The sequence below is a fragment of the Camelus bactrianus genome, chromosome 16, assembly GCF_048773025.1.
Source record: "Camelus bactrianus isolate YW-2024 breed Bactrian camel chromosome 16, ASM4877302v1, whole genome shotgun sequence".
NCBI classification, from domain to species: Eukaryota; Metazoa; Chordata; class Mammalia; order Artiodactyla; family Camelidae; genus Camelus; species Camelus bactrianus.
The window spans coordinates 4868924-4894173 of record NC_133554.1 but is presented as its reverse complement, the minus strand read 5'-3'; the positions used below and the strand labels follow the sequence as shown (position 1 = coordinate 4894173).

General features: G+C 44.7%; 1 protein-coding gene across 2 annotated transcripts in view; it reads left to right on the top strand.

Moving 5' to 3' along the window:
- The first annotated feature begins 5642 nt into the window (after positions 1-5642).
- DNAH9 (dynein axonemal heavy chain 9) overlaps positions 5643-25250 on the top strand; it is a 276427-nt gene continuing 256819 nt past the window's right edge. For both annotated transcript variants that reach the window (XR_012499359.1, XM_074342145.1), the window contains exons 1-6: positions 5643-6070; positions 11673-11869; positions 13822-13980; positions 15045-15175; positions 19109-19320; positions 20894-21127. Coding sequence is in view for 1 of the 2 variants with exons in the window: in XM_074342145.1 (XP_074198246.1) it covers positions 5654-6070; positions 11673-11869; positions 13822-13980; positions 15045-15175; positions 19109-19320; positions 20894-21127 (1350 nt within the window). In the remaining variant the exon portion in view is untranslated. The remainder of the gene's footprint in view (positions 6071-11672; positions 11870-13821; positions 13981-15044; positions 15176-19108; positions 19321-20893; positions 21128-25250) is intronic.

Below are 25250 nucleotides of genomic sequence, written 5' to 3'. Positions count from 1 at the left end.
TACAGTTTCGCACACTTCCGTGAACTCAGGCTACTCCACTCACTCCAGTGCTGCACACTGCTGATGACAGTTTCTCTGACCCTCCAGCTACAGCCTTCCGCACAGCTCTTCCCCCAGTCACGGAAGCTCTAATTTCTATATTCAACCCCTTATTTCCACAATAGTTGAGTGGCTCTGACCAAGTCCAGATTGATCCACCCCTATATTCAGTCAGCAAAAGAAAACATGTCTTGCCATTTCAAGGCAATCACTTCTGATGTCTGTGTTTAGGTTTCAGGTTTCTTTCCTTTCACTGGTCTCTGGAGGGTTGTAAGTTCCTGGGGGTCTATGTATCTTACAGCCATCAGGAAAGGGTCTACATCTGTCCTTTGTCCTCACTGAGATGGAAACCATCTTGTATAGTCCCTGTAACCACACACAGTCATCCACCAAGGCCTCTACAGGATACAGGACACTATTTTGTTTTCTTCCTCCACCTGACCCCACGCTGGTCCTCTAAGCACTTCTGTTCTCCTCCTCCCAACCTTTCTACAAAGATCTTGGAATCTGTCAGTCCTTATCAATGAACAATGTTGGGTCAAGGCATTGAAAGGCTGCCTTCTGGTTCCTCTCCTGAAATCCTGCCTTTTCCCACTGCTGCTCCAACTCTGGGCACCAGATAAAATAAAGGCTTCTCCAGATGTCTGCAGTCTCCCATGTGTCTCAAGTGTCCTCTTCTCCTGGACGCCCCAGAATGTCACGTCTGTAGTAGCTGTCATGTCATCCTATTCCCTGAACTCTCCTCAAAGGGTCAAGAATTCTACAATCATATCCGAGTTGTCCTCTGCTTTGCCTCCCCAGCCTCTTCTTCCCCATCCTAGGAAGACTTCTTGTCCATCCTTTTAAGGAAATCTGCTCGTCAAACTGCCATGCACTCCGATCTGTCTACAGCTCAGCATTTACATGCTAACCTCTCAGTCTTTCAGGCTGTGCCCTGTATATTTAAAGCCAAGCTGCTGGAATTAAATCAAACAAGGAACACAGCACAAACCCTTTTTTCCCTCCAAAGTGCTTGGCTTTCACAGGAAAAGAAAAGAACTAGCATGGATTTCACAGCTATTGTCTCTGGTATGTGTTTAAAAACTATTGAGAAATTCAATCAACTGTTTTAGGCGATATCTGCAATCTCCGAGGCATTAAATGCCACTGACCCACTGAGTAAAGAGCCACAGGACAACATCCAAACATAAAGGAATAGAAAACTTCAATTAGTATTTCAAAATGCATCCCCTGCTTGTAACTGTCAGCGCGCTCTATCCGTTTACGTTACCAGAAAACCAGACTGGAGAGCACAAATGGAGAATAAATAATAGTCAAAGATTCCAGAGAACAATCTGTCCTACTGTGAAGAAACACATCATTATGAGAACCAAATGGGCCCTCGTAATTTCAGGCAAAAATCAATTCAATGGGATGTTACCTATATCCCAAAACATTTTTTCTTAATCACGAAACTACAAAGGGAGTGAAAAATTCCGTAAACAATCATGTAGTTTCAAAGTGTTACCTACAAAGGAACAAAAATCAAGCTGGCTTCAGACTTCTCTTCAACACAGAGTTTCAGAAAGCAGTGGAACAATTTCTATGGAGATTTAAGAAAAAAATAGGCATTACCCTAAAATGTGATACCTCCCTAGTTCTGGGCTGGAATTGTGGATTTGGGAGCCATTAGCATAAAGGGAAAAATTGTTGCCTTGGATGAGTAAATTCACACAAGGATAGATTTTAAAGTGAGAGGACCAGAAGCTCTGAGAGATGCCTGAGCAACACCTATATTGAAGGGAAAGGCAAAAATACAGGAGTCAGACAATGAGAGGACGTGGCCAAGAGGAGGATGCTCGTCATGAAAATTAAGAAACTAGTGAATCTGGAATCTCTTGGGTTGAAAAAGCCAAGAAGTAAGACAAAGGCTGAGGAGAAAGAAGTCACCAGTAATAGATCTAATTATAAAATGTGTAAAATTGATCAATTAACATTTAAAAAATATTTGATGTGTAGTTTTATAAATCTCATGAATTATTAGCATTTATTCCCAGTAAGTGAAATGAACTGCCCCACAACATTCAGCGTATAAGAAATGGCACATCCTTTTTTGTGTTTTTGAATTGTGAAGTATTTCATACATACAAAGAAGTCCAGAATATACTGGTACAGTTTAAGAAGAATGAGAAAATGAAAACGTGTAAGTCAGGTTGAGAAATAAAACAATACCAGGAACAGAAAAGCTCCAGTGTGCACCTCACCATCCCGTGTCTCTCTGTCTCCAACAAAATGGGATCAAAATCTGAATTTTGTGATAATCATCCCCTTCATTTTCTTTAGATGATTACATATGTATATCTGTCTGATAAAATATTGTAAATTTTGTTTGGTTTGAAACTTCTAATAATGGATCTGTTAGCTGCCTTTTTTGTTCAACATCATGCTTCTGAAATCCATCCTGTTGAAGCATGCAGCCAAGGTCCATTCATTTTCACTGCTGTACAGTATTTTATTCTACGAAGAGCTTACACCACAATTTATTTATCCGTTCTATCCCTGATGAACACTTGGTTTGTTTCCCATGATTTTGCTATTATGCACAATGCCACAATTAATATTCTTACACATCTCCCCAAGTAGCCTAGATTCTCCTTCTGTACATGTATCTAATACATCTGCCTGTGAGTGTCTGATGTCTTCACTTAGTGGCTGGGAGGAGACTATTCTAACAGGCATGCGTGTCCTTTGAATTAAAACTTCATCATTATTTTCATGTATTTGATACGAGAAAGTTGATTTAGATTCAATATCCATTAGCAGCATCACAAGAAATTGCAACACAACATTTACCAAAGCAGAAAAGGAAGAGCTGTTAGATTCTGTAAATACAATGTCAACTGTTTTTGAATGATTGTAAAAGGCTTTAAATTTTGCATTACTTGCTTCTGTGAACAAATTTGTTGTCAATGATGACTATCCAGAATTTAAAGACACCATTATTAAAAAGTGTTGAACAGCAGTTGTGCCTAGCCATTTCAAGCAAAAAATCTGATATGTAAAACATCATGCCCATGGAAGCAAGTTCAAATTTCTAATTTAAAAAAAGGCAATTATTTCATCTGAACAATTACACAAATTCAACATCTTCCTTAGCACCTTTTGTAGTAGCCAGCCTCTCAGATAGCACCCAGAGATTCTTGTTTCCTGGTATGTACTTCCTGGTGTAGTTCTTTTTCATACTGAATAGGGTGAACCTCTGTAATTAATGGGATTAGTGCAAAAATTACAGTGTGACTTCCAAGGCTAGGTCATAAGAGACATTGGGGCTTTTGTCCTGCTCTCAGAAGACAGCCACGGTGTCATGAAGACATTCAAGCACCCAACAGAGAGCTGAGAGACTGAAGCACTGACTCCCAACCCATGTGAATGCACCATCTTGGAAGTGGTTCCTCCAGCCTCAGTCAAGCCTTCACAAGATGTAGCTTGTCTGAAACATTATGAGAGATCCTGAGCCAGAACTTGGTAAACTGCTCCCATATTCCTGACCCACTATAAACTATGTGAGCTAATAAGTGTCTATTGCTATTTTAAGCTGCTATGTTTTGGGGTAATTTGTTACACAGCAATGGATAACTAATACACTCGTAACTTTTATTTTTCATACCATAATTATACAATACAAAGACAATGGCAATTGTTTTCAGTAAGCCCCATATAGATGCCCCCCACCAAAATCTCTTTTTAAAATGGAAAATAAGGTGTGGTGTTGGAGAAAAACAAGCAAAAGTTGATATTGCCAGTGTTCTGGACACTTCAAGACACCTCATTCTCAGACACCTTCAAGTCATCTCTACAGTCTCCTGTCTTTCTTTCTTCCTTCCTTCCTTCCTTCCTTCCTTCCTTCCTTTCTTTCTTTCTTCCTTCCTTCCTTCCTTCCTTCCTTCCTTCCTTCCTTCCTTCCTTCCTTCCATCCTTCCTTTCTTTCTTTCTTTCTTTCTTTCTTTCTTTTTTGTATATTGGGGCCAAGGGACAAAGAGGATATAAGAGCAAAATAGGTCATAGTAGGGGTGGCAGAAAATTTATTTGAAGCATTTACAGTCACTGAATGGCCCTGAATTCACTCTCTGTACAAAACAGGAGCAGGATTGACACATCTGGAGTCCCCAAGCACGAAAACAATAATGATACCTTTCTATTTGCAAAATAAAAACTCTACAAAACTATGATATGGGTAAAGAAGCCCCCGAAGTTTCTATTTTTCCCTGATGCTTCTTTTGAAACGTCAATTGTCAAATCCATCTTCAAAATTGTTTTAGTGTCTCTGCTTTGTCCCTTTACTCACAGTTGGTCTGCCCACTGTTTAATCCAGCGATGATAAAACACTCTCTAAACAGAGATTCATGTTCTAAGATGAACATACTTCATCACAGCACCCCTCTGTGCCCCAGTTATTATTAAATCATTTTACCTTCCAGAGACTGGCTTTTCCTGAAGGTCTCTTGTTAGCCAAGCTGCCTTTAATAAGTGCTTATTCTTAATATTCCTTTGAAACCCACTATAAATGTTCTTGTTACCCAGAAACGCTGCAGTCTCTGATGGGTCACTAAAATCAGGGTGGGAAGGCAGAAAGGAGCTCATTTTAGATCTGCAGGCCTCATGCCGTCCAGGTTGTCCTTTTGCTTGTCCCATTCTCACCTTACATGCATGCAAAGGGCCAGGCTATTTATATTCTGATCATGGAGAAGGACTCAGCAGGTGACAAATGCTAATTTGTGAGGTCAGGAAAGGTGCTTCACATTTTCCCTTTGTGAAGACAAGATCAAGACGTAGGGCAGGATGGGGAGGCTCTGAATATCCTGTATATTTTGCTACATTTAAGAAGTGACTGTGACCATACTCATGGAAATCAAAGTGGTCTCAGAGTTTGAGTCCCCATTTATCAGAATAACCACACTTAAGGCAGAGACAAAGCAGGACTATTTTATTTTATATAATTGATATTGAAATTCTGAAGCTAAGCTGTGTAATATGACTGCTACTAGCCACAAGTGACTATTTAATTATAAATTAATTAAAATTAAATAAAATGAAAAATCCAGGGCCCCAGTCACACAAGCACATTCTAAATGCTCAGTAGACACGTGAGCACCGTTACAAAATATTTGATATCATGGAAAAGAAATAAAAACTTGACTGAATTCCCTTACATCTATTTTATTATCTGACATTGTTTCTAACTTTGAATTACACATTTGGGGAGTAGGTGGGAGAACCATGATACTTTCAGTGTCTGGCGACCTCTAAAGAATTTAATCTGACCTTCGCCAGCAGGCTCCTTAACAGCATTTATAGCCCTGACCTCCCCTCCACGCACCTCATCAATAAATCATTGCCCTGGACAGTCACCCACGAGCACCTTCAATCCGTGAGATTAGACAGGAAACTCGAGCCTCACCCGGTTTCCTAGCAACAGCGACGCGACCCCGCCCCTTCCCAGGCCGGGCTGCTCCTACCTTATTGGACTAGAGGGGGAGGGACCCGGAATCCAGTGTCCAATAGGAGAGGAACGGAGGAGGGAGTCCTGGCCGCGTCCCCGTCGCCCGGGAAACCGCTGCCGCCGAGTTCGCGCGCGATGCCGAGGGCTGAGGAGCCAGCAGCGCGGGCTGAGGAGAACGCGGACCCCGAGCCCGGCGGCGACCAGCGGCTGCGACTCCTGGGGGCCTACGTGGCTCGGAGCCTGCGGCCGGCTGCGGGCGCCTGGGAGCGCTGCGCGGGCTCGGCCGAGGCGAGGCAGCTGCTTCATGCCTTCCTGGGCCGTGGGGCCGCGGAGGGGCCGCGGCCGCTGTTGGTGGTGCGGCCCGGGCCCGGGGGCCTGGCGGTGCGCCCGGGGCTGGACGCGGGACCCGAGGCCGGCCCGCCTCGCGCTAAGGGGCTGTTTTTCCTGCGCACCCAGCCCGAGCCTCCGGGGCCTGACAGCCTCCGCGGAGCAGTGCTCTGCGGGGACCTGCCAGCCGCGCCGCTGGAGCACCTGGCCGCGCTCTTCTCCGAGGTGAGGGTGGGTCGTTCGGTGGCCCCGCGCCGGCTGCTGCTGGGGTGGGGGTGGGGAGGAGGCGGGGCCAGAGGGAGGGCGGGGCCAGGGAGAGGAGAATGGAGCTGAGTCTGAGGAGTTGCGATTAATGTGCGAAGGCGGCACCGCGAGGTTAGAGGGGCGGAGCTGGCAGGAAACTGGGATCCCGGGCTGACCGCTGAGACTCGGTGGCGAGCTGTGAAATGAGAGCTGGGGGAAATCTGAGTAGGGGTCGGGTCAGAGCCAGGTCGTTATGGGGCTAGGACTTGCTTCAGTCCTGGGTTAGTTTCATGCCAAGTCAGGGAGAGGCTGGTCTGAAGAGGGCCTGGGTCTTGACCTTTTTTCGAGGCTGTGTCTGAATCCCTCCTGTCCACTGGCACTGCAAAGGACAGGGAGCGGTGGCCCAAGGGGCGTTTCCAGTGGGTCAGTGAGGTGAACGAAGGAGGTGAAAGGCTCTAAACAGTGTTTACTAATGGAGAAGAGTTAAAAAGAAGTGGTTTGATTTTGATTTTTATCTCATTCTTGAACGAGAGGTCAACCTTGTGCCCAGATCACAAGTTGGGGCATCCAGTTGGAAATGTCCAACAAGTGTTTGGAGGGGTTTGCCTGGAGCACAGGGAGGAAGACCTCCCGGGATGTGCATTATGGAGTGCTTTGGTGGCACCACAGCAGAAGCCTCCAGAGTGCAGGTGGGCTCAGGAGAGATGCTTGGGACATTTAGACCTTTCTGGCAGTCTCCTCCCTGTAACCTGCGTGTGTGTGCTTCTGGAAGCCTGATGCCCTGGATTCTGAAGGTTGTGGAATAAGTATTTATTGGGTACTGGCTTTATGATGTTTCGTGTGATAGGTGCTGTGGGGAGCCACCAAAGAAATAAAGACAAGATCCCACCCATGGAATTCATCACGTATATACTTAAAACTATATGTGACTGCAGTGGGGACAGAGCTTACCTAACGCTGGCCCCGTGCTGGAACTGGGGCCTGGAGGCTCCCTGCTATGTCAGGTGTTAGGCCTTTGGTTGCTTTCTTAGGAAGGTATGGGGAGGGGGGATTCTGGAGAAGGTCTGGGGTGACAGAGGACTTATTGTACTCAGCAGAGTGTCCTCAAGACAGTTCATTCTCAAGGTAACACATGACAGATTTTTTTCCTTTTTAAGGCTAAATAGTATTCCATGGTATGTATAGACCACATTTTCTTTATCCCATTCACTCGTGGATGGACATTTAGGTTTCTTTTATTCCTTGGTTATTATGGATAATGCTGCAATTTAAGATAATTTTTAAAAGGTGTAGTATGTATAGTATACTACTATGTCTGCTATAAAGAAGGAGGAAGGGAGGGAGGGAAGGATGAAGGAATGAAGGAAGGACATTCATGAACAGAGTAATCCACAGGCCAAAGGAACTGGGTGACTGAGGGAGGTAAAGGGGTAGGTAGAAGACTTACTTTCTCCTGTAAAGCTTTTGTACTTTAAAATTTTGCACCACATAAATGTGTTATCTATTTTAAAAATCTAAATAAAATTACCTAAAAAATACCTCCAGGCCTTCATTTGCATTTCTTAAAACCTCTAACAGCAGTCCTTGGGCCACATAAGCACTCCTCTCCCATCCGCTTCTTTTGCACACCCTGAAGCTGATCCAGGGCCACTTCAGGACCCGATCACCTCCCTGAATCGCTGCCTCCCATGTGTCCTGCCCACTCTCATCTCCACCTGTGGATCAGTCCCTGGCTTAGTGCTCCCCTCTCTACAGAGCAGCGCTAAAGCCAAAAATCCCACCTGGCTGAGAGAACTCTTCCTTGTGGGGAGGTGAGTGGTGTTAATGAGGGGGTGAAGCTATAGATCTTTGTTTTTATCCCATTGCACTAGTACAAGGTGAAAAACAGATGCACGCAGGAAAATGTTTCCAAGGAAGAATTGATAGAATTTAGGAATCAGTCCTTCTGCTCCCTTTCTTCCTCCTCCCAGTCCCTTTATTCATTGCGCCAGGTTACTTTTCCTAGAGCGCTGGAACTTGAATGCTGTTCTGAAGTTGTTTTGGAGTGAGACTGTCACCTTTCCTGCCAGGTGGACCCCCAGCTGGGTCCTTCCTTTGCCCAGTGCCGCTGGTGCCAACTGAACAAAGACAGGTTCAGCAAAGCAGCACAGAAACTTTACTTTTTTGATGAGGGAATGGAGAAGGGAGAACTCATGCTGTCAAAACACCACCTTCTCCCCGGGCAGCCAGAGCGGAGCCTTACACCGGGCGCGGTGACGTCAAGGGCAGGGGCGGGGCCAAGAAGTACGCTTGCGCAGAGCCCTCCGCGTGGCCCACGCCTCTGGGCGCGGCCTTTGGGTTCGTGCGAGATTCCGTGTAGCCATTTTGGAACTTTCTGGTTCCTGCTGGTTCTGCTAGTTTTGCTTCCTGGCCGTTTCTTCAGCTTTCTGCCTTAGTTCCTGCTGAGCAAGTAGAGCTGTGGGTGTAAGCATGGGTTGTTGAGGGGAGGAAAAGGGAGGGTGTAGGTTGGTTTTCTGTAAAGGCGTAGGTCCGTTTTCCAGTGCCAGGAGCATGGGCTTTGGAGTCTGGGGGAGCCTCCTTCCAGTCCGTTCTGTCAAGTTCATCAGTGTGGTGGGAGCAGGCTAGTTCACCTCTGTCAGGATGGAAGCACCTGGCAGGCTTGTCATGAAAATTTAAAATAACTTATCAGAACACCTAATACGTACAGAGTTTGTTAGTGTTACGGAGTCCAAGCTCCTACTACACCCTCCCACCCCCACCCCGCACCACAGGCCAGTGAATGGAGAGAGGATGTTGGGGCCAGTAGTAGCCGCTTCATTCCGAAAGCCAAGGGGAGCGGGTGTGGCTGGTTGTTGCAAACTTCTTGTTGCCAGAATCCCTCGTTCCTACTGCTGTTTACGGAGGTCTGGTCCCACTGTTCCTATAATCCTGTAACAAGATAATTGTTATTTTCTGTTTGTATTTTTTAGTTGAGGTTATAATGTGTCCATTTCTGCTATACAGCATAATGTCTCAGTCATGCGTATACATACCTATATTTGTTTTCATATTCTTTTTCATTAAAGGTTGTTATAAGATATTGAACATAATTCTCTGTGCTATATAGCAGAAACTTTTTAAAAATCTATTTTTATATATAGTGGCTAACATTTGTAAATCTCAGACTCCCAGATTTATCCATTCCCACCTCCTTTCCCTGGTAACCATAAGATTGTTTACTATGTCTGTGAGTCTGTTTCTCTTTTGTAGATGAGTTCATAGTGTTCTTTTTTTTTTCTTTTTAGATTCCACATGTGAATGATATCATATGGTATTTTTCTTTATCTTTCTGGCTTACTTTGCTTAGAATGACGATTTCTGAGTCCATCCATGTTGCTGAAAATGGCATTATTTTATTCTTTTTTATGGCTTAGTAGTATTCCATTGATACATATACCAAACTTCTTTACCCAGTCATCTGTCAGTGGATATTTGGGTTGCTTCCATGTCTTGGCTTTTGTATATAGTGCAACTTTTTATTATACCCTTAAAGGTCAAGCTTGGGAGGCAGAACCTGGAGAAGGGGGTGTCATGTGTATTTGAGGCTTCAGGCAACCTTCTTTTACAAAGGCTTAGAGCCAGCTTGACTGAGACAGGCAATCAAGCACAAAGGTTAGAGCCAAAGGAATAGATCCAATATGGAGTCAGGTTTGTTCTTCTGTTACATTAGTTGTAGGTATTTCCTAAAGGACAAGGATTATTGTCACTCTGCATCCCACTTAAAGGCTTCCTCACTTCTCTGACCCATCCTTGTCACTTTGCTCTAACCCCAACCAACTTCTCCCCAAAGACTCAGCTGTCTCCCTACAGCCCTTCTACCTCTGAGCTTGTAAGTGGGACAGGTATCCTTGCTGCTTGCTGCTTCTAGATTCATGCTGAAAAACATCCAGTTTGAATCTCATGCCATTAGACAAAGCCACCTCTCTCCTCATTGCACTGCCCTCATTTCCCCATGATTGGGCTCCTGCTCACTGTGACTCTCTCCAGCATTGTCTTAGCAAGTGGCTGTTTCAAGAGACAAATAAATGATCCTTCCATTAACCAAGCCTCTGGGCTCCTTGAACCTTCCTCCTCTGGTGATCTTGTCCCCCTTCCTGTCTTAACCACCCCTTCCTGCCCTCATGAAGCTGAATGAGGCTAGAGAAAGACCAACTGGCTCCACATTCATGACCCCGAACCTCTAATTTTATTATCAGGCCTTTTATTGCTTCCCAGCTGGCATCCCATACATCCTATTCCAGTGATTCCCTTACTCTTTGAGGTCACTGTTGCACACTTTCTTTTTTTTTCCCCTCAAATGTCCAAAATCTTTTCGATCAACCTCAATCTGCAGTGCTTTTGCTTCTTACTTGATTTAAAAAAAAGGAAATAATAGAATAAAATTTCTGCAAATGCTTATACTACCCCTTCTGCCAAAAGCTGTAAGCTTTTGACAGGCAGAGGTTCCCCATCAGAGGCACGAATTACGACTTTTAAAGTGGCTTGTAGTAGAAACCTCAATGTAAATCAGCTCAGAAAGTTCAAGAGCAGCTTGGTTCAGGAGCTCAAATGATGTTATAGGACTTGGTTTTTCTCCATCTATGAACTCTCCTTTCTGCATGTCAACTCAATTCTAAGGCTCCAGATGGTAGTACAGGGGCCACCAGTTGTTCTGACTCAAAGGCAGAGAAAGCTCCTCTTCCTCATAAAGTCCAAATAAGAGACTTTGGTCTGACTCACTGGCTCCAGTTTGTTCACGTGTTCACGCCTAGGTCTGGAGATGAGTACTAAGAAAAGAGGGACTATGTTGGGTGGCCAACACCAACTAAGGTCCACCCCACAGAAAGATTCAAGACCCTCAGCTAGACTTATTTCTGTAAAATGCCCCCTCATACCACCTGTATACAGAGGGCCATACTTACCTGCATGTGTCCTGTTTTTTCCCTCTTGGCCTTTGCGACAGTTTTGATCACCTTCTGTTCACCCTGTTGATGAGGGAAGGATTCCTGTCCTAGGGTTCTGGACATGGCTGTACACACGACACGGGACAGATGAGACTGACAGCAGATTGTTGGCACATACACTCACAGCCCAGAGGAGAACACTGTGCCAGGCAGGACCACACGGGAGCTGTGCTTGGAAACAGTGAACCAGCAGGGGCTGTGGGAGGCAAGCTTTGTAGTATCGAGAGGCTGTGGTGCCCACTGGTTCCTGCAGAAGGATGGGATTGACTTGTTTGAATATTCCACTGGCTGGCAAGGAACTGAAGCCCACTACTCAGGGTTAAGCAGCAGCTGTGCCTGGTTCCCTTGTTAAGACGGCTGTTTGACTAGGGACTTTATCTGCAGGAGCAGAGTGGGTGGGAACCCTGTGGGTAGGCTACTCATGGCCCTACCAGTTGTCGAGGCAGTACATAATATTGGTGATTAATAATTAGGCCTCACAGAACAGGGACCTGCAAAAGGTTGTGTATATAGCTTTCTGCTCCTTTCTTCGCAGAATAGTCTTTCCTTAAGGACTCAGAAGTAGAATGCCCACTTCTCTTTTCTGTGCACATCTGTTCCAGGTTGTCATCCCAGTCTTGGCCAATGAGAAGAATCACCTCAACTGGCCTCACGTGGTATGTCAGGATGTCCGGCGACACGCCCACAGTCTCCAGTGTGACCTCCTGGTTATCCTTGAGCAAGCGAAGGGGAAAACTTTGCTGCCTCTTCCAGTAGACTCAGAAAAAGTGGAGTTTGTGGATTCTGAAAGTGAGACCATGTAAGTACCGCCAGCCTGGCCATATGGGCCTCTGAGATATGAGAGATGCTTGTTTATCTGAATGTTTTCCTTATGACTTTTCTGTTCCTGACTCTGCACATCTCCTTGTTCTGCACACAAGCCCACTGTCTGCTCTGTTTGCCAACATCCTCGGACTGTTATGTTTTGTGCTGATTACTACCCTTGCCCCAGTTCCTCTGCCTGAAGTCTTTTAAGGCTATCATGGCAACATGGCCTTTTTTTCTGCTTAGAATTATTTTAGGGCTGAGAGCAGCCACACTGATTTCAGTATTTTGCTTATCAGGACAGTGTCTCATCATTGGCAAAGACCCAGGTCCAGTCTGGGAGACAGCACGCCTCTTCCCAGCATTTACCCAGCACATAATGTCACAGTTCCAGACCCTCCTCCCCTGGCAGCTGGAGACTTTTTTCAGGTCCTGGGGTTTTTTTTTTTCCAAATAGAAACAAATCTGGCTTTGTTGAGGCTTGCGGTCTATGCCTCCTGTGCCTGGGTAGGCATTAAAGCCCCAGCCTCTTCTTGTATGAACGATACCTGCCATCAGCTTCCACTTACCATTCCAGTGATGAGCCATCTTTGTTTCTGTCCTGTGGGGATATTTTTCTTTTTCTTTCAAGCCAGGCTGTGTATCTAAATGATACTTTTCAGTCGTCTTCTATCCAGCATTTCTTTATGTTTGTGGCAATAGGCCATCTTCCTACATGAGCTCAGTCTGCCATATTGCTGGGAGTTTCTGAATGTATTCTGTGCATATCCAGGGCCCCTGGTTTGATCTGAAGAATAAGTAATGCATGGGCTAGCAGTGTGCTTTATAGTGAGGTTTTGCTATTGAAAGTAATTTGCTACATATATAATTTGAAGCAATTTTCCAGGTAACTAGAAAACTCACCGTGGTTTAATAAAAATACACAATTTTCAAAATAAATAAATTCTAATTGCCTTTTCCCACTGCTTTTTTTGACATAATAACATTCAGTGTGTGTGTATATATAATCATTGCTGAATTTGTCTGCCTTTGTTCAAATTTGATAATTTCCCAAAAGGTTGGATCATATTTCAGGGAGGTGAGTATCTTCTCCCTTTAATACAGTCCATAATCACTTGTGCCGTATCATTGCTCAGCAAATATGAATTTAATTAAATGATGTGAAGGTGGGTTTCTGGCTCAAAAGTGCAAATGATAGATTCTCTTTCTTTGTCACTTGTGTCCTGGGTTCTTGGCATGAACAACTGTCAGTTCAGACTTTATGAAAAGGCAACCAAAATGTATTTCTGATTTTTAATCCCCTCCAAACTTCCCTGGATAGTTATTTAGTTAATTTGAAAGGTGTACGAGGGGAAATGTGTGGGGATTCCATTCTTCACTGGAAACGTGAGGACAAAGCATAGTGATGTGCGGGTGTCTGATAGCTGGCCTTGTGGAGGAGGGAGTTACCTAGTCCCTCTTGCTGCAGAGGTCAGAACAGAGACCAAGTCAGGGAATGGCAGGGAGGCAGACGGGGTTCAGTGTAGAGACAAACTCCTGGGGAGAGCTGATGTGAGGAGTGTGCTACCTGGTCAAGTAGGGAGCCAGCTGGCATCAGTGGGACTCAAGCAGGAGCTGGATGGTCATCTGGCTGTTTTCTGTCCAGTGTGTTCCTGCACTGACAGAAAGACTTGATAGGATTCAGAGTTCTTAATCTAGCCTTCACAGTATTGGGGGGGGGGTGCGAATTTTGAGTAACTGTGCATATGCACGTGCATAAGAGCTTGTCTGGGGTGAGGATCTGTACTTCTCATTGACTACTTGTCAGAGTCTGTTATCCAGCCAAGTTAAGAATGCCTGGACTAAATTGAATATCTCACCTATTTTTAAAAGATTTGGGATTCTGTCTGAGGGGACACCCAGTGTTAAGCTCTTTCCAGTGTCCCAGGAGATTTGTGTCTTTTGCAGCTTGGAGTCTACAGATAAGTCGGTCATCTATGCCATTGAGTCAGCAGTAATCCAGTGGAGCCGCCAAGTCCAGGTGGTGCTCAAGAGAGAGTCTTCCCAGCCACTCCAACAGGGGGAGAATCCCACCCCTGAGGTGGAGATGGAGTTCTGGAAGAACAGGTGCGCACGTGCTTGAGCTGTGGAGATCAGATGTCTCACCGAGGATGCTCGCCTCGGGGGGGGGGGGGGGGGGGAGGCGCCCATTGCGTCTGGTCCCACCTCCTGGTGTTTCTCACCACCCCTAGCGCAAACAGCTCAGTGTCATTTCAGGCAACGTGATTTTTCTGTGCCCTGGGAGATGACACTTTCCCTAAGGTTCAGTAGTCATGCCTCATTTCTTGGGCTTCAGTCAGTGTGTCTTCTGACATTTCTTCAAAGGCTCTTTCAACTACATGAAAAATTACTGAACTCTGTTTCATATTTTCTTCTGCTAGTCTATTCCCTTCTCCTTGGACAGTCAGTGTGCACACAGTTTGGGTAAGGATCTTGAGAAGGAGAGGGGGGTTGGCAGTTCACTGCTGAACAGCCTCTCCTAGGTTCCAGGTGTTCATTGATAGGGCTGAAAGTCCATCACCCACTGTGTCCCAGCCACACGGTTTCCAGAAAGACCTAATTATACCTCCTGCTCATCCCCCTCATCCTCTCCGTTAACTTGCTCCTATTTATCATGGTGCTGATTAATCTTTTCCTCAGAAGGAGACAGACGTGTTTGAGCCAAATGTCCCTGTCCTCACATGTCACATGACCAGGTATGCCTGTAGGGCTCCTGCCGCATGTGCGCCCCACGCTGAGATGCCCCATCCTCTTACCATACCGCTCTGACCTGCTCTGGGGCCCTTCTCTAGCAGCCTTGCTCTGACAGCACCTCTCTCACCCTGACCCCAGACCTCACTGCAAGAGCTAGTGACCTCCAGCTGCCAAGATTTTGAGCCACCAGATGGTCACAGCAGTGGTCCCTACTGTTACCTCCTGGAGCTGCCCCTTTGAACCTGTGTTCCAGGCTCAGACTTTTGCCCTCACTGTTTTGGGAACAGATGCCCCTGCTCTTTCGGCTGGAGCGTGGCCTCTGCGGACGCCATCCTGAGGCAGGCCTTCTCTCTGTGTCCATCTGAGGGTGGGTCGTCACGGTGTGACCTGTGTTTCCCAGTGTTCACCTGGACTCGCTCTTCTCCACTGTGTTGCAGGTCTGAGGATCTGGAATACATTTATAATCAACTGAGAACGATAAAGGTCAAGGGCATAGCTGGGCTTCTAGACAAGCTTCAGAGCAGCTACTTCCCAGCTTTCCAAGCCATGTTCAGAGATGTTGTAGCAGGTGAGGACCCGCAAGTATTTCCATAAATACATTTGATTCAGATTTCTTATTTAGTGCTGAGTTATCGTTTCTCTTTGATTTCAGCGGCGTCCAGTCCTTATAACCTTCCAACCTGACACAGTCTAGCACGGTGGCAAGAATACCAAATTTAGAAGCAGGAAAGCAGCTGTCCCATGCTCTGTTTGCATTTCCAGTGCTTTGTGACTTTGGCAAAGTCACCTAACCTCTCTGAGCTTTAGTGTGTACCATGGTTATAGTGCACACACTTCCCGTCTACTTCCCTGGGCTGTTGTGAGGTGGCGTAGGTGGAAGTACCTTACTGACTGTCCCACACTGTGCCAATGCATGCTGTAGTCTCTTACCTCTGGAATTCAGGTCCTCATGCCCCTGGCTCCTTGAGAAGTCTCTCTTCCATTTGTAGCTCCACTCTGCTTTTTCTCTTCCTACTGTCAGATGGGACTGCAGTTTCTTGGCCATCTGAGCACCAGACAAGATTGGCCCTTGTCAAAATTGCTAATCCAGCAGAATCTATGATTAGAAGTAGGTAAATATTTTCAGGGATCCCCCTCCTTTCATCAGTGCACTTTGTTTCTTTCCTTTTTCCTGTCAAACGTCCCTCCTCACAGCTCTTCAGTATTGTAGGTCACCATGTGCTTTTAAACGTGTTTGCAGTTTCATATGATTTAAGCTTAATCCAAGCAGTGATTTTTGAACAGTTTTTCTCTATCAGAACTCTTTTCTTTAAATTCATCTCTTTTTTTAAATTCAATCTCCTTTGCAAGTCCAAAATTTTAAATTTACTGAGGTATATTTGTTCTGCTAAAGAGGGATCATCCTGTGTCCAGATGTCCAGAGCCCATCGGTGGATTCCTTGTCCCACCTTCTCCTCGTGGAATGGGATTTGGAAACCACTCAGCTAAAGGAAAAAAGTTCCAGTGCTGGAGTTTCTGGCATGTGCTGTATAACAGAGAAGAATTGTGCTTAAGTAGCCAGTCTTTGAGGCCCTTCTGGGCCCTAAAATCTCATCCCAGAGGCTACTCTGCCAGCACTGACAGCTGGCTTGGAATGGGGTCCCTGTTGTGGCCCCAGTTTATTATTGATTCTCTGATAGATTTTTGTGAATCTGAGGAATCAACTGTTGTTTCCAATTTATACTCCAATTCAAATGAGACAGAGTCACCAAAAGTGATATGTGTACCACTGTGTGTGTGAGAGAGGATTGTGGGAGATGTGTGGACAGGTATATCTTAAAAGGTGCTAAAGCGTAGCTTTTTTGGGGGCAAGTGATTACAAGTTTTCCATTTATGGTAATGATACACAGTTTTCATTTTATATGGTTTTATTGAGGTTAAAATGAGAGTCAATTTAGAGAAAAGAATGAAGTAATGCTACAGCTTACAGGCAGTCATGACCGATACCATAAAGGAGGTATGCAAACAACTGAAATTTGAGGCTCTGAAATAAAACATGCAGTGAAAGTGTATTGATGAATTGGTTATATATTTGGAGCCTCAAATACATCTTTCACATTAATAGATTAAGAGACTGCAGTCATTCACATTGATTAATAGTTATACAAGATTTGGTTCCCCAGACGAGCTTCTAAAAGTCCTTCGCAGTAGAGTATTTTGGCAATGAAAAGAAGTTAGAAAAAGCAATATCGCTGTAACAGTCCCAGATAAACACCACTGTAAAAATAGAAATCCTTGAAATATATACCTCAGTCTGATGGAAGAAAAGAAATTTTGAGTAGAGTTAATAGGTACAGACTTGGTCAGAAATGTTGGCGGGCTCTTCAGAGAATAAAAATATTTTAGAGGCTGTCAACTTGTTTTCTCATTTCTCACATAATTTCAGAGCATCTGTCTTTATCCTGTACAGATGTACTACGTGCACTGTTCTTACTGGTCATGATCAGGGTAATTCTTTGGCTCACAGATGGGCTGAAGAGAGGGAGAGGAAAAGAAACAGTCCGGGGTTAGTGGGCACAAACTGGAAAACAGTGAGAAGAAGGCGGTGAAAAGGATGTAGGAAAAATGTGCGGAAACAAGCGTTGTCTGAAATGGAATCTGTTGGGCAGTAAAGAACCTTGGAAACGCAGTAACGTACCCTGGAGGGGAAAGACCAAGGCAGTGAATTCTAAGTAGGGAGTTCTCATCTCTCACCAGTAGGGGGCAGGGTTGGCACAGTGCTGCCGGGTTGCCAGTCCAGGGTATTTGTAGGTGGATGTGTGTGGAAGAGAAGTAAAGTCCAGGGGTGCACTGGAGCCAGCTTGGACTGGCCTGCAGTTTCTCACTAAAGCCCACTGTATGCAACTCTTTTCAAAGCCCCCTCCCCAACACTCAGTGAAGTCCCGTTGTAGCTTGAAATCGGGCACGGTGGGAAGATGGGGAGTATTTACACCACAGAAACTGGCCAATGCCAAAGGCTTTTGGGATGAAGACTTTTGTTCCAGAAGGGCCTGTTGTTAACGACTTGCTGGAAAAACAGATATCCCTGTGCAACCGGAGTTTATATTTGCATTTAAAAAAAAAAAAAAAGTGTGAGCCTAACTTGTCCATCTCTTTTTTCATTTGCCTTGTGAGCCAAGGTGATTGTACCCTGCACTGGGTGAGCCAATGCTGAGCTCTTCAAAATCAGGGGAGTGCTTGTTTGTATGATTAAAGGAGATTTGGCTTATTAAAAAAAAAGGTAACATAAAAAGAAATCTCCTTTGGCGTGATGGCCTCAGTTTCTCTTACCTTGTGGCACATCTGAAAGCTGGAGCCCATGCTCATTGGACTGGCTGTTGGATTCTATACCCTACCCCATAAGGGTTTTGATAATCCCTTGAGCTCCCCCGTTCAAGAATCACTGCTCTAATCAATTTACCATGACATCTGACTTTCAAAAATTGGATTCATGTGGTATGCCCCACAACTCCATTTGGGATATAAAGTACAGATGTACACACCCCAAACTCCTGTGTGCAGTGAGCCCCACACCACCAAGCTAGGGGTTCGACTAATAAACTGGGGGTACTCTTGCTTTTGCTCAGCTGGGCAGGGCTGGCTGATTCGATTCACAGGAAGACTCCAGGCCAGTTATTTAGGTCTTCATTTCTTTACTTATAGAGCTACCTCACAGAGGTAGTTTTGCATTCCCTCTAAGTGACTCCACAGAGTTAGTTTCCAGAGCTACTGGTTTTCCCACTTTCCCCTCTCAGTCACCACAGGAGGACTGGTGGAAGGCACTCTTTCTTTGGCTGTATTCAAAGGAATTGGTAGATTTTCCTGGCTTTGAAAACCAGCAGAACCTTGCCATTATCAGTCTGTGCTCTTTCTCTATTCCCTGTTATTTCTCCTCCAGAAGAGCTCTGAGATTCTTTATTAGCAAATATTTATCAGGGACATTACCATTTATGGAATGCCTGCTTGGATATAAAGATTCTGTGTGCTACCTTCAGCCCTTCACAAGAACTCTTTAGTTACTGTTCAGCCCGTTACTGAGGTCTGGAGAGGTTCCACATGTCCAAGGTCATACATTTGATGTACCAGCCTTTGAAGGCAGATCTTTCTGACTCTGACGCCTGTCCTCTGTCATCTGTTTTGTATTGCCTCGGAGATACCAGCAACAAAGAGAGCAGCAGACAGCCACTGAGCATCTTGTACACACAGAGCACCAGGCTGGGGCTGACGGGCCAGGAGGAAGTCCAGATACAGGAATTTTGTGAGAGAGACTCCTCAGACCACTATCCCAGTGATCCAGGGTTCTGATTTCAGTGTTTCCTCATAAGAGCTAGAAAGTTTTCAGGGACCAGCCTTTTCCACTCCCTCAGCTAAGGAAGAGATTGTAGCCATTGCTTTGCAGACCCTTCACTTTCCAGGCCCCAGGGCTCTGCTTGGCGGGTGCGAACCCCAAGCCAGGAAGGTGACCGTCTCCAATTCCTTCCAGCTCTGACAGAGGCACAGGACATCCATGCACACCTGGTGCCGCTGCAGCGCCACCTGGAAACCCTCGAGAGCCTGGAGTTTCCCGAGGTGAAGCCACGACTGCAGCCTCTGCTCCATGTGGTCTGCCTGATCTGGGCCACGTGCGAGTCCTACCGCTGCCCTGGGCGGCTCACGGTGCTGCTGCAGGAGATCTGCAACCTTCTGGTCCAGCAGGTTGGTGCCCGGATTCCCCACAACCTCTCCCTGGGGGCTGGATGGCACCAAGTCACAAGGAAGAGGAAGAGTGCATTTTTTTCAGGGCAGGGATGTAATTTGGGTCCAAAAAGTTCTCACACTTGAATTTTTTTTATTATCACAGCTGGTAACTCACAAAGGTCTTCTCAGTCCTGCTGGGATACTTGGCGAGACCAGTCTCCTTTCCCCTCTGCCCAAGGCCCAGCTCGAGCAGAGGGTAGGAGTGGTGAATTTTAACCTCCTTAATGAGCTTAACGGCCTGGTATTAGGTCAGCAGCAAAGCCCAGCAGTTAAGAATGCTGCCTGTGGAGTCAGGTGTCCCTCTGCCACAGCCGCATCACTGCTTGTTAGCTGTGTGCGCCTGGGCACGTCACTCACCTGCCCTGGGCCTCCCTTTCCCTCCACGCAGTCGTGGAAAGAAGAGGACCTACCTTGGAGAGTTGCTGGGTGGTTGTGAGGCCCCAACACAGTCCTGAACAGCAAGGCTCCCATCGTGCCTCCCTGTGCTGAGAAGTCCGCCTGTGCCTCCAGGCACCCAGAAGCAGCTTCTTGGATCCCACAGTCTGTCTCTCCTTCCTCAGGGACCCCCAGTGTAAACCTCACGGAGTGCGTCTGTAAACAGAGGCCTTACAACGTTTGGGTGATCCACCCCTCAAACTCACTTCTTTTACCTCCAGGGAGCACGACTTTGAGAAAACAGTGAGCGTGTTTAGAGAGTAACAAAATCACTCACATCTGTGGCGCACGTTGCAGGCTGCAAAGTGCTGTGACATTCATGATCTTGGTCATTCTCAGGTGAACCTTGCTAAGTGGGCAGGCAGAGCCTTATTAATTTACTATTATTATTTAAAGATGTGGGCTTATGCTCAGGGAGGTTAACTGAGTCACCAAAGGTCACCCAACCCAGGACCAGAAGCTAATTATTTGACTCCTAGGCCAGCATTGTTCCATCACTGCATGTTTGTCAGCCAGGACTCCTATGACTGGAAGTGTAAGAAAACCCAACCAGAACTAGCATCAACAGAAAGATAACTTATTGGCTCATGTACTTCAAAAGTCCACAGTAAGGCCTTGGTAAGGTCGCCAGGATCCAGTTATTTCAGCCCTTCCCTGTGTGGTAAAGATGGCTGTCCAGTGGCTTCAGACACACAGCTTTCCAGGTTCCAGTCTCTCATAGACAGGGAAATAGTTCTGGATGAAGAATTCTTGCACTCAAATAATTTTACTGTAGAAAGCCGATAAGTCACAAAAAATACCTCGGGAGAATACCTGCCCAGCCAGCCCCAGCTGCGCCAACAAAAGTCTCGCTGTGTTTCCTTATCTCTGGCTGGTCACTTGTCATCTCTTGTTGGTATCTTGTCATCCTTGAGCCAATCACTGACAGTTTGGCTTGAACCTGGGTCCCAGCCCACCTGTGGAACTGAGGATGGGGTCTGATGTTTCCTATATTATGCTTCTGAAAAATGTTGCTTGGGCAGTTACTCACTTCAGAGTCATGGGGCGTCCTGCACCTGCGGCCAGGCTTGGTGACACTAACCTGTTTGCATTCCAGGCCTCTCGTTATCTCAGCCCAGAAGACCTCTTGAGAAGTGAAGTAGAAGAAAGTCAGAGAAAACTGCAGGTGGTTGTGGACACCTTGAAATTCTTCAAGCAGGTGTTTCAGGACAGAAGGGAGAATCTCCAGTCTTACTTCAAAGAGAACCAGGAAGTCCGGGAGTGGGATTTCCAGTCCTCTTTGGTCTTCATGCGATTGGATGGCTTCCTGGGGCGACTGCACATGGTGCAGGTGAGTGTTCTTACTCACATCAGGGCCCTGGCTCTGCGCAGAAGTGAGAAATCCAGGGATCCAGACAGAATAAGAAAAGGCCTGAGGCAACATGGTGGCCAGCCCTCCACTGATTGGAAGAACACATAATTGTCAATAAATAATTTGGATTGGTCATCATGTAATGATAGTTCTAGAAGTTTAGGTAATTCTGATCATGGATTCATTTCGGAAGAATGCCCAAGGAATCAGTCCACAAATTCAGTTGGTAAAAATTACCCATAATCTTCAAACTTTGTTTCAAATAAACTTGTTGCTGAATGCAGGTTTGTGTGCCCCACACACAGTGAGGGCAAAAAAATACCAAAATGTCAGAGTTTGGAGCAAAGAAATGTTTATTGTTGGGCTGAGCAAGGAGAACCGGTGGCTGATGCCCAAAAAACACCCCTAAACTCACCAAAGGGTTTCAGCTGAGCATTTTTAAAGGCCAGCTGAGGGAGGGGTGCCCCAGGGGATGTGATCAGCTGAGCACAGTCCTTTGGCTGGTTGATGGTGAGCAATCCTTAGGGGCCAGAAGTTCTGGGGGCTCCTGCTCGTGATCATCAAGTAGTTAATTTTTTCCATTTGGAGGTGGTTTTTAGCATCTGAAAAACTCTGGAAATCTGCATGAGATTTTATTATCTGGGTGCTTCAGAGAGGAGCTACAGCAGAGGATATGGGGGAGGGGTCTGTCCTGGGAAGACCCCAGAGGTTCCTGCTGGGTTACAATTCCCCCCTTTTCTTTGATCTCCTCAATCTTGAGGAGAACAGGTATTGGACAAAAAGTAGAATAATATTTTGGATAGAGGTTAATTACAACCTCAGCAGGGAACTCAGTTTCAGTCTCCAATCCTGTTTCATCTCTCCCCACATCTTTCAGTGAATGGGGCTTCGACTGCTCTGGACACTTCCTGCTGAAATGGGGCATAGTCCTACCTTGATTTAAGGAATGGACACTGAGTTGGAAATACTTCCAAGTTCTAAGTCCTGGCTTCAAGTCTTGTATTATTAAGGTCTCATTCTCTGATGAATTCAGGAGAGTAAGTCTGAAAACCAGTCTGGACCTGGCACTTTGGGGGAGACTTGTAGCCAGGTAGCCAGTTGTTTACTGTCATCTGAGTAGGTTTTAACTTTTGACGTGGGATTAACGTACATAAGTCACAAGAGCTATTAGCCACTACACGTCTCCTTTTCTTTGCTAACATCTGATCTAAAAGTTTTACTGTCTAAAAATTTAAATTACACGAGGAGACCTTGAGCTCATAAGGTTGCAGCTGCCATCTGCCAGCAGACACTGCTTTGAGAATGGCTGGTGGCATTCGGAGTATGACACAGCTCTGAAAATTCAAGCTCCCAATAATACAGGAATGTGTTTGAAATCAGGTCCACAGTGGCCACCTAGTTTTACCTTGAATGTCTGAACTACAGCTACTCCATTTAGACTTTCAAACGCATTCCCCCTCCTCAAGGCCAAAGTAGATGCACAATGTGTATCCAAAAGGCCATGAAACAGGCTGCTTTGGTCAGTAAAGTTTAAGTCAAACCATGCGTAAGCCAGAACGACTTCCCTATACCTCAGTTGATGTAGGTTTTCCCCATCATTTCCACCTTTGATTACAAATCTTTCAGCAGGAAGAATTGATGATCAAATTGTCTGTCCCTTGATGCTGAGTGGTAGCTCCTGCCCCAGTGTAGGTGATATTCCTCAGTGCTAGGCCTTCTTTATATTTACCTAGTTATTCATGTTGGGGAAAAACTAATCAGATGTGAACATGCTCAATGGTATGTAAAATGGGAAGACAGTTTACAGGCTAGACAGTTTATCACTTATACCCAGTTGTTAAACAAGCATTGTATGTGTGCTTTAAGCATTAGACTTAAAGCAAGCATTGTTACACATCATGAATGGTTATCCTCTGTGACAACTCCATTAGAGAATTCTCTTTCTATCCTAAACATTGGGGGCGATATTGATAATGAGACAAACATTTGGTAAATGGTTCAATTAGAAAACATAGATTAAAAGTCAGCAATACTACAATACTTTAGACAAAAAAAAATTAAAACCATATTCATCAGTTCATTCAGCCCTATGCAATCAGTCCCTTTTACTAACAGTGTTACGAAATCAAAATTTTCATTAGACCTTTTTAGTGTCTTACGCATCTCAGCAGTCTGATTTAAAAGAAACCTGTACTTGTCAGAAAGTTCCCTTTATGCATTTTCTTGAAGATGAAGCAGTTCTATAAAGCATCAGCGTGACTGTCTATGAATGACAGAAGACCCAAAAAGGCAAACTAGAAGACTGGATTACAGTGTGTTTGACAAAGAAGCTTAATCAAGTTGCTGTGCCATACAACATTTTAAGAAAACAATGAGAATTATGAGTAATAGCATTATACCAGGACATTATCTAAATTTCAGAAATCTTACAGAATTTCTAGGATGTCCATATTAGCAACATTTACCCATACCCTATAATCTGAGAAGGCTTAGCACTCATTTGGCATTGGTTCCTACGCAATTCAACAAACCAACCAGTCCTAATATTTTTCTCTGAGATACCTCAGAGGCACTCTGAAACATCCCAAAGTTAGCAGAAGTCAGAAGAACTCTAATTATAATTTGATAGGAAGTTTGTTAAAAATATCAAAAAGTTCCACGCAGTTTGTTACCAGAAGCATTCTAAGTAAACTTGTTCTCTTAACAGAGAGGAACCAGATCTAGTCTTGCACCAGCATACTTTTAATAAAATCCACTTGCCTAGTTAACTTTACTCTAATCTTAGCCCAATCATGTACGTAATTCTTTTTAGGGCTCCCTTTCTACACACATTCCACAACTTTCTGTATCCATATTAGTTTGTCCCTTATTTTTTTCCCCATCTAGAAACAACTGGCTCTAGGACCAAGTCACTTTCTTCTCCCTTAACAAACTGCAATTTCATTTCTCATATATATTTTTTTAACTCAAAATATACATCCTACTTTTCTACTGTATAGTGAAATGTTTCCCCTATTATTTTTAGTAGTTTCAATTACATAATTAAATTAGAACCCTCAATTTTTAAAAATCTTAATTTCTAGTGAATGTTTCTGTATCTTATTTTGTTTGGGAATGCCATAACTGTTCAATAAACTTCCATCATTTAACTTAATTTAACACAACTCTAAAATTTCAAGTTACCAGTATCTGGAGAGGTCATTTTAAAGTAGATAGTCCTAAAACATAGTTATTTCTAAAGAGTTCACCCAAAAGCTCTTCTTTCGTCTGCATTTAATTCACTTACAAGAATTTCATCATACCAAGTTAATTTTTTTCTTTCTGCTGACGAACTCTGCAACAGAAACATGAACTTTCTGATCTTCAGTAACCCTAGGTGCAGTAGAACACCTGTCTGTTTTGATTATACCAGCAAGCTTAAGCTAGATTTAATATCAGATAGCAATTCAGTATTGAATATTTCCTAGTGCATATGAACCTGAAATCTGTTCTGTCTAGCTTCTTTTATACTTAGAAGTATTTAATTTATAAGCACTTACTTTTAAGTCAATTAAATGGAGCTCATTTACAAGTTAACTTTTTACTAAAGACAAAACCAGAGATCTCACAGTTTTTCAGATTGAGTTTTTAAAAAAACAGAACTTTTTTTTATTTCCTTGCAAGCCCAGGTAGATCATTGAAATCTCAAAGGTACAGGAAGACGAATAAAAATTCCTCCTCTAACTGCTTTTACAAAACCCAACCATCTTGACCATTTTCAGGGATTTTTTTTTCCAGCTCCCAAATATCCACTTCAGTTTAGAGAAATAACAGTAATAGACTATAATATATCATTCACTCACATACCTCACTTTTGGCAAAACAAGGAAGAAAGAACAGGATTTGGACTCAGGTACTGAGACTCATACACCCGCCTCCCCCAAGATAAAAGCTGAAGCAATTGCAGAAGGCCTCCTTTGATGTAATAACAGAGCCATTAGGGGCCATTGTTCTCCAGATCTCAGGGAGTGCTGAGCCCACACAGTGTTGCAGTAAAAAAATACCAATTCTTTCATTTGTGAGAGCATAGCTGAAGATCTCTGAGTTTTGCAAAAATAGGGGG